This window comes from Pinus tabuliformis, chromosome 1_2 (genome assembly GCF_031772625.1).
Source record: "Pinus tabuliformis cultivar Carrire ecotype Pingquan chromosome 1_2, CPIR1, whole genome shotgun sequence".
Lineage (NCBI taxonomy): Eukaryota > Viridiplantae > Streptophyta > Pinopsida > Pinales > Pinaceae > Pinus > Pinus tabuliformis.
In genome coordinates, this window is record NC_142298.1 from 1,305,587,266 (window position 1) to 1,305,597,289 (window position 10,024).

Consider the following 10,024-nt stretch of genomic DNA (forward strand, 5'->3'; position numbering starts at 1 on the left):
TTTAATTTTAAAATTTTAAAAATAAAAAATAAAATATAAATATAAAAATAGTAAAAGTATAAAAAGAGGCATCTAAAGGTTCTTTTTAGATTTTAGATTAGACTTTAGTTTGATTAGGTTTTATTTTTATTTAGAATTTTAGTTTTGTTTTATTTTGACTTAGAATTTTATAAAAAATATAAAAATTAAAAAAATTTTGAAAAAGCTTAACAAAAATTGAAAATTCATTTTTGTGTTATCTATGTTCCACTTCTTTATAGTTAAATGTGCTTAAATGTTCATCTAAAGTTAGCTATATGAAAGTGGTAACTAGTCAGCATTTAAATTTTATGATTACTCGAAGCATTTGATTTTTCTTGAAGTTTAATTGCTGGAATATCATTAAGCCATTGAGCATTTATCGATTATCTCGCATTTGGTAAAAGTTAATCTTTGTTTGAGTTATTTGATGGTAAATGATTGTTAATAAGTTCATATTTCTGCGAGCATTTGATACATAATCATTCAGTCATTAACTCCATAAGGCACTGGTCTATTAACTTAATAAAATCAATATAGTGCTTGTTTCCCTTTGTGTCTCCCAACCCAACTGGTCCACAGTTGGTCATCCATTGTCCCATAGGGTCTACCCCCCTTAGCCACGGGAGACAGGCTTAAACAGAGAGATCGGGGATCAGGGTGACAGCCCCCGGTCTGAGCGTTGTCGTGACAATCTGTGCGACAACATTTTTTGGCGCCGTTGCCGGGGACAGAGTTTTTTCTGTCCTTGGTTTATTCGACATTCATCATTCCTTCATCTTTCTCATCTCTCATTTGAGCTGGCAGAGTCAACATTTTTTGGCATCATTTGGATCTTTTCACATTATCTTTCGTTATATCAACACCTACTCTTTAGTTCGTTTCTTGTTTCGCTGGCGACTCCATTTCTTTTCATTTATTCTTTTCCAAACAAGAAGTCTCTCTCATATCAGCTTGTTTGTTGCTTTTTGGATCCTAGAATTAGATTCATTGTTCAAGTGGTGACTCCACTTCTTTCATCTCTTGATTTTCTTGCACGGGAAACTCTCTCTATCATCCATTTGGTACCTTGTTATTCATCATGGATTATTCGTTTAAACCATGTCATTTTACTGATGATCTACATGATTTACCGGAAGTGGCCATTTCTAAATTACCTTTGTTCTCGAGTGGTGGTTCAGTCGCTGTTAGAAGGCATTTATGGAGTTTTTATCGTATAATGGTCATGTATTGTAGACTTCCTCAATATGATCATGAAGATGTCAAAATGCATCTATTTGTCCTTTCTTTAGAGGGTGATGCTTTGAATTGGTTTAATAATTGTCCTGAAGACTCTTTCACTTCTTTACAAGACATTTACAATGCTTTTAAAGATAGATATGGTGATCCAGATAGCTCGCCTTGTGCCCCTAAAATTGTGCAACAGAATGAAAGTAATCTTATAAAAGGTCCAACTGTCGATGAAAGATTTCAAGACAATTCTTCATATCAGAATGTGTCATCCACCTGTACCATTGCAGATCAAATCCAGGATAGTGGAAAAGAAGGGACAAATTGTGAAATCAATGAAAAGGAAAATCAGAAGCAAATTATACAAGAACTAATGCGGCTGGTAAAAAATATGGAGATCAATCAAACTAATTATGCCAATGATGTGAGAACTTTATGCACCCACCTAGAAAAACGTAATAAGGAGATGGAGATCATGCAAAATCAGCATGCTAAGGAAATTGAGGCCATGAAAACTAATCATGACACAAAAATTAGTTTTATGCAAAGCAAGTTATCAGGCTTAGAGGAAAATATGACGACCATGAAAGCTAATCATGATAGAGAAATTAATTTTATGCAAAATAAGTTATTGACCATGGAGGAAGACCATGCCAGGGAAATCAGTGCTATGAAGGATGAACACTCCAGTCAGATGGATGCCATTACAATTCAGGTTCAGAAATTTCAGCAGCTGTCAGAGGATGAAAGAAACCAGGGAACATCAATAGATCAGGAGCCTCCTTATCTGTTACAACAAGCTCCATCTTATTATGAGGTCCTTTGTTCCGTTGAAAAGTGGATAAATGAAGGTGACCTGGATGAAAAGGAAATTAATAATCAGGTTGATGCTCACACGGTTAATCCACCAGTCATAGAAGATCAAGTTATAACCCATGGCACCTGTGAGATTGATCCATCATCCTTGGCAGGGCAGATGCAGAATGAAGAAAGACATGTCATGCATATCTTACATACTTCATCTAAGAGATTTGAAGCAGAAAGTTCCACGTCATCAGTGATACAACCTGCCACGAAGAAAAAGTGCAAGAAAAAGAAAATGAGAAGAAGATTTGATGCATCAGACGGTCGCGAGCAACTTGATTTTCAGATAGGGAAAAGTCCTACTGTATGCAGAATTGGACATGGCACATCCGACAAGCAGCCGACAGATTTGCCTGAAAGCAGGCAAATGCTCAGTATACACTATATTGAACACATCTGATGCCATGGGGCATCCTCTGTATTTCTAACCCTACTCCTTGTTTTTTCAACATTTTCATTTCTGTTTTAGGATTAGATTTACTTTTTCATGTTGTTAGACTAGTTAATAAATGAAGAGCTTATATCTTTCTTGTGCTTAATGTTATATGATGATTTTTGGATGGACGCTACTTATGTTTTGTTGTGCGTTGGATCGATGCAGATTCTTGATTCCCACATTCCTATAGTGCAGCGATGTGTCCCCAAATAGAGCCAGATGTTGACCACTACGTGTTAACTACCCATAGCAGTACACCCCTTTTTCGCATAAAGGGACAGCACTAGATCGACATGTCTGTGCCATTCGATAGTCATCATCGACTCGATCATGTTATGTTGTAAACCCAGTCTGCATGTGTAAATTGTAAATAATCTTAGCAGATCTGAGTCATGTATGTAAATTGCTTAGGCAAACCTAATTTTCTAGTGATAATCTACGTTCCGGGAGGTTTTTTGTCTCACCGATCCATGATCGGCAGAGTTTTCCTTTAGCCTAACCCCAAAGCCGGAATGGATTTTGTCATTAGAATCTTAGGGGACTCCTAGTGTACTTGGTCGAGTCTATGTAAAAGTAATTTGGAAATAACTCTAACTGTTTGGTTAGGAAGTCCTAAGTCCTAGGTCCTAGGTGATTTTTCCAAAGGGCTAAGTTCAAGGATCCAAAAATAAAAATAAAAATAAAAAAGCAATAAAATATAAAATATAAAAAATTAAAAAATTAAAAAAAAATTAAAAATTAAAAATAAATTTTAAAAAATAAATTAAAAAGTAAATAAAAAAATAAAATAAAATAAATAATAATAAGTCAAAAGTTTTGAGGAAATAAATGCAAGATTTTGATTTTTAATATATTAAAATGCATTTAAAATTTCAACGGATGAGATTGAAAAGGATTTTGATCCTTATCGACGGTCGAGATTAGTTTGACATGGATCACTCGAACTAGCCGTTGGTATTTTTTCCTTTAAATAGGGTGTTAGGGGTCATTTGAGATCAGACTAGATCTGAGAGTTTGGGGCTAAAGAAAGCTCTCTTGTAGTCATTTTTTGTGCAATAAAGAAAGACTTTGGGGTTGAAAATCTTGCTGGTGTTACTCTTCTGGAAATGTTGTAAGATCTTTCATTTTTCTGCATAATTTTATTTTCAGTCATTGATAATAGCTTGATGAAGTTTGATTTAGGCACAGGTATCTTGTCTGATCTCTGGGGTTTGAATGATAGTTTAGATTTTGAAATATAATGGCAGGTATCTCCATTTGATCTGGATTTCACTATTTTTTTTTTCCCTCTATGTTAATGGTTTGATTTTAAGCTGTGCAGGAAATCTTAGTTTTGAGTTTACCGGGTGTTAGGGGATGTTCTTAGCTGAACCAGCCAACTCCCGGATTGCGTTTTCTGAAAGAGCCCAATGAGTTTTAATTTCGGGCTTATCATTTGAATTTTTCTTATAGATGCAAGAAGGACTTTCTGAAGTATCTCACATTAAATTTAAATTCTGAAAATATTACTGTGGATTATTGACAAATCTGGCTCATTAAGAGTCGAAAATTTGTAAATATTGTAAATTTTTCGCTGGTTTTAGGGTTTTCAGTTTTGTTTCTGGCACATTTTACTTCTTGGTTTTCTGTTTCTGCCATTTGCAGGTTGCAGATCTTAAGGTGAGATTCAATCTTGAAGCCAGATCTAGGCCCTGGAGGGTAAGATCTGGCCTCAGGATCAACTCTAGCAGGAACATTTGCTTCAGAAACATTTTTTTTGCAGGTGTACAGTTCTGTTGCTCGGGGTTTATTTTTGTTCCAGGAAAAAAATTTCAAAATATTTTTTAGTAGGCTGGATTGCTGCAAACCTCCACATAGACATCTCCAAACGCTGCTCAGCTCCTGTGGCTTGCCCAACGTTTCACACACTATCAGCTCCTTCTCTCAAGTTTTTCTCCTCATGCTTTCGTACTGAACCCTTGGTCCTTCTCCATTCCTCCACAGTCCCTTCTTCAGCTGCGTATTGCCTGTCCGGCCCACATTTAGCCTGCTGTAAGTTCATCCCCTCTCCTTACCTCTTCACCCTGCTACCCACGCAGCAAGCTTCAAATTCAACCTGCATCTCAGCTTCTCCACGCTGTCCCATTTCTCTTTGCCATCCATCCTTCTCAAAAAAAAAACAAACAAACAAAAACAAAAACGATTTCCTCCACATACCTGCGTTCATTCCACTGCTCATCGATTTATTCCCATACCCTCGACCTGCCAAATCTCCGTGGCATTCCTCCATCTGCCAACATCCTCCACGCATTTCCCTTCCTTCTTTTCTCATGCGACAGTCGCTGCTTTTCCATAGTTTAGTCCACCTGTGTATTTTTTTTTTCTGCGCAGTCACCATCAGCGCGCTGCCCATCCCCTCCGTTCCACTCTCTGCCATCGAACTAACCTGCAAAACAAACGCTGCTCAAATCCGCTCGAACTCCTTCACGTTGCTCTCCCTCTCCTGTCAAGCTGTCAAACCTGCAAAAACAAAAAGAAAATGCGTTTCGAATTTTTTTGTTCAGTTTTTTTTTTTTTTTTTTACCTGCGTAGGATTTAAGTTGGCATATCTTTGATTTCAGTTTAGGATTAGAATATTTTTTTTTGGTTATGTTTTGGTCTTTTTTAATTTATTTCATTTTTAGTTTCGTTTCATTTTAATTCCAAACTTAAAAATGTAAAGCATTTCGAATTTCATTTTTAGCCTTTTATTTAGTTTGTATATAGTCGGCGTATGCAATCTCCTTTTAAATTTCATTTGATTTCATTTTTTTTCATTTGGTAGAATTTTGATTCCGTTTAGTTTTTATTTTATTCAATATTTAAAATCAAAAAAAAAAAAGTTAGGTTTAGGTTATTTTTTGATTTTGTATATATATTGGCATGTATTGTCATGAGGTTAGGATTGATGTTTTAATTTGTTTAAGTTTCATTTAGTTTAAGTTCTAGTTTGATTTTTAATTTCTTAATTTTTATTTATTTTTTGTTGTTTTGATTAAGTTTTGATATTATATAAAAAAGAAAATTAAAAAAAAAAAGTTTTTTCGATTTTGTTTTCACTTTTATTTTTCTGATTTTGTTTTGTCTTTTGATTTAAACTTAGGCTCAAAAATATATATATATATATATATATAAAATCCTAAAAATCATAAATCGTTTAAAAAATATATTCCTTTTCATTTTTAGAAATTTAGTTTAGAGTAGATATAGGCTTTTTATTTTTTATTTTTTTTAAATTTTAAAATTAAAAAAAATAATAATAATAAAATATAAATATAAAAATAGTAAAAGTATAAAAAAGGGCATCTAAAAGTTCTTTTTAGATTTTAGATTAGACTTTAGTTTACATTAGTTTTTATTTTTATTTAGGATTTTAGTTTTGTTTTATTTTGACTTAGAATTTTATAAAAAATATAAAAATTAAAAAAAAATTGAAAAAGCTTAACAAAAATTGATAATTCATTTTTGTGATATCTATGTTCCACTTCTTTATAGTTAAATGCGCTTAAATGTTCATCTAAAGTTAGCTATATGAAAGTGGTAACTAGTCAGCATTTAAATTTTATGATCACTCAAAGCATTTGATCTTTCTTGAAGTTTAATTGCTGGAATATCGTTAAGCCATTGAGCATTTATCGATTATCTCGCATTTGGTAAAAGTTAATCTTTGTTTGAGTTATTTGATGGTAAATGATTGTTAATGAGTTCATATTTCTACAAGCATTTGATAAATAATCATTCAGTCATTAACTATAAACTTAATAAAATCAATTAAGTGCTTGTTTCCCCTCGTGTCTCCCAACCCAACTAGTCCACAGTTGCTCATCCATTGTTCCATAGGGTCTACCCCCCTTAGCTGCGAGAGACAGACTTAAACGGAGAGATTGGGGATCTGGGTGACAGCTCCCGGTCTGAGCGTTGTCGTGACAATCTGTGTGACAACAGGTATTTCGCACGAAAATATGTGCTTGTGAAAGAAAGTATTGTGACAAAAGTTGCATCTCCAATTCACATTGCCTCCTCCCTTCCCCTTGCTGCTTGGCCCATCCTCTTTTGGGACATATTTCCACAAGAGATATTTCTCAATGTTATCTTTAGCCTTTAGGAGGAAGTCTTCCTTCAACATTACTTGCAGCAGACTATGATGATATTGGGGGAGGAGGGGCATCTCCAATGGGGTCATTTTTCCCCTTCCATTGCCCCTTACCTACTGCCCTTGAGCCATGAATACTAAAAAAAAAAAAAAAAAAAAAAAAAACATGCACAAATTTGTAAAAGAAATGCATATACAAACTGCTGTAATACAAATGCAAAAAAATAGAGAGGAAATGCACTTACCTGTTGCTTGAATCTCCTTGAAAACACTCCAAACCCTTGGCTCCTTGCTCCAAACTTCTAACAGCGAACCCATAGCTCACTTCTTGCAAAACGAATGACACAAAATGATAAAAAACATGAGCAATTTGGCCCTTTTATGGCTGCACGGGTCCTGATTTGCCGGATTCGTGTTCAGATTTCGTGACACATTGTGTCTGAATGGGACACGATCTAGATTCGATTGTGTCCCATTCGGACACGACATGTCACGAAATACGAACACGATTTAGGGCGAATCGAATCCAATTCGCCGGATTCGGACACGTGGCCAAAAAATGACGAATCCGGTTTCAGAGGTTATATGTTGCGAGTTACATGTAAACAAAACTCTCTACAGAACTTGAAATTGAGACCATCCACAAATGGAGAACCCTGTAATTACTATGCCAACCATGGAGCACATAACTCGACCATGTCACCTTCAAATGCTCAAATCTGTTAACTCTTCATTCTTACCATGAGCCCACATCATTTTTCGTTCTTCATGATCCGAGTTCACTGTTTCTTCATTTAGTTCACCTCAGGTGATCCATAATCTTCTTGTTTTTTTTTTGGCCAAATTTTATGAGCAAATGAGTACCGGTTTCTATTTATACATGTTTAAATCACATTGAACCGTCATGTATATAGGGGAGCCAACTTGATCTTAAGACATTCCTAGTGGAGATCGTTGTTCTGAAAACGCATGGGTACAGATTGTATTGAGCAAGTGGTTCTTCAATCTATGCATGAGTCCGAGAGTTATCTTGTGAGCAGTTCAATTTACTGTCCAAGTCAATATTATCATAAATACATTTTTATAGATCGCAAGTTCAGATCAGACTCCATTGTTTCACTAATCAAACCCATGCTTGATGCATTCACCCATTCAAAAAAAGCAATCCTATGTTAATGTGAACAACTTTTGCAGTGAATTCCACATGCCTAAAGCCAGTATTGATTTCTGCACTATATGAATGCCAAAATGCCTGTGTTGGCTGGAAAGCGAAGCAGACGATCTCTCAGACACGCAAGACCATACTCTGAAGCCTACAGTATTCACAGAGGTTTGAAAGAATTAAATGTGATCTGACTAAGATAGATCACAACAACAAACAAAGGGGACACTGGTAGCATTGTTGTGAGTTGTAGGAAGGTCGATTGTCAAGTGATAGAAGGTTGCCAATTGTTTGAGAGCTTGTGAGGAGATCATGCAAGCTACCTGCAGATCCAATAGGAAGCATTGCAACCGTAATAAACTTGCCTTCCTCTTTATACTTGGCATTAGGGCACTGCTCACATGCTTGCTTTGTGATTTGCTTTTACCAGGAGTTCTATTCCTTCCAGACTTTTAATGAGCTTCCCATATAAAGATCTTCCAAGGTTGTGTGCAAGTTACTTATGACATCATGCCTTTTCAGTTACTGAAGGATGGTCGAAACAATGACTCCTTCGTCAACCATGCTTGTCCTTCCATCAATGACAATATCTCAAAGTCAAACAATCTTGCCCATGCTTTGACAATTACTTTGACATCAATGACAATACTGTCCAACATGTATGGTATCAAAGTGGTAATCTGGTCCAAAGTCAAATCTGCAATTTTCTGTCAAAGTCAACAGCAGTAAACCCTGCCCTAACCAGTCAACAGTCAACAGTCAAAGCGCCCAGAAAAATTTGGTCAATGAAGCAAAGAATTTGGCCTCTTCTGCTCAGTCAACCTTAGTCAAAACAGTCCTCAAAACAGCCTTCAAATTCGGTCAAAGTCAAAGAGTTGATCTGTGGAAACCCTAGCTCAGAAACTGCAGTCACTGCTGGTCAGAGTGCACAGAAATATTCAGTCAATGTCCCAGTCAACTTGGCCTTCCAGACATATCCAAAAATCAGTCAAATGAGGTCAAAACCATCCAAGTTAATGCTGGTCAAAGTTTCAAACTGTCCCAAAAACAGAAGTCAACGCTGGTCAACAGATTAACTCTCTCTCTCCTTCGCATGTGTGAACTCAGCCCTGCAATTTCACACTTGTATGAACCAATCAGATGAAGAGAAGATGTGATGTGATGATCCAATTGATGTGACCTTAGGGTGTATTTATATGAGGTTGTGGTGGACGAATTTCCTCTTCCAGGCCGATTTGTATTTTTTGATGTAACATAGTCCAGCATTAAAATAATAATTTTCCCATGTGCAAATTAAATTCTTCTAAGGGCTAGAGGGGTATCCTTAGGGTGAGAAGGGGTTTCCCAAGGAGGGAATTTCTCCCTGAGCTGCCAAATTTCAACACGCCCAACCTTATTCTGAAAAAAAAAATATAAATTGCTCATTTTCGACATGCTTGTAGATTTTAGTTGAAAAGAAAACTACAGCTTGTGTAGTTGCTATTTATCTGTCATTTTTCTTATGAAGGCTATTTCGTGAATTGCAGGTTTCTCAGAATATGAAAATATCTATTGAAGAGGAAGAGAGATTACAGAAGTTCTATAGCCAGTTGAAAGCCACTGCCAGTGCAGTACATAACTGGAAGACATTTGGAGAACCTAATTAGGAATTCCCTCAACAGACACAGGATCTTGGTTACAGAAAGCATGCTAAACTAACAGTTGATCTATGATTGTTAACAGCATACTGAACTGCCGGTTGATCTCAATAAAATGAGGATTCTGTATCCTTGTAAATTAGGTTGAAGTTTGCACGTTTTACCATTGTAATTCTAATCTGTGGAATGATTTAAATTACTGGAAGATTATATTTGTACTTTCAGGTACTATGATATCTGAAATCTATTCACATGTTCCAGATTTTTTAGGAATTACCTTCCTCTTATGTATTAACAGTTTGCCTATGATGCCCCATTAAGCAAATTCAGTCAGTTTTTGAACAGAAGTTACCCTTGTGGGTTGCCTTATCACTTCTATTCTTATTTTTCATATTGTCTCTACTGATTACTCAATATGAGACAGCCTTTGGTTTTATTTGGTTGAATTCATTGTTAAGAAAGAAATGAAAAACTAGAGATTTTGTATATATAGTAAATAATGATAATAATAATAATATAATAAATGAAATGGCACATCCTAACTAAAAAAGACAGGACCAATCAAC

At 35.6% G+C, this 10,024-nt stretch overlaps 1 protein-coding gene across 2 annotated transcripts in view; it reads left to right on the forward strand.

Annotated features, from left to right (window-relative positions):
* LOC149211007 (uncharacterized) overlaps positions 1 to 9,805 on the forward strand; it is a 467,932-nt gene extending 458,127 nt beyond the window's left edge. For both annotated transcript variants that reach the window (XM_089396856.1, XM_089396857.1), the window contains exon 21: positions 9,348 to 9,805. In XM_089396856.1, the coding sequence (XP_089252982.1) occupies positions 9,348 to 9,467 (120 nt within the window). In that variant the 3' untranslated portion in view covers positions 9,468 to 9,805. The remainder of the gene's footprint in view (positions 1 to 9,347) is intronic.
* The last annotated feature ends 219 nt before the right edge of the window (positions 9,806 to 10,024 follow it).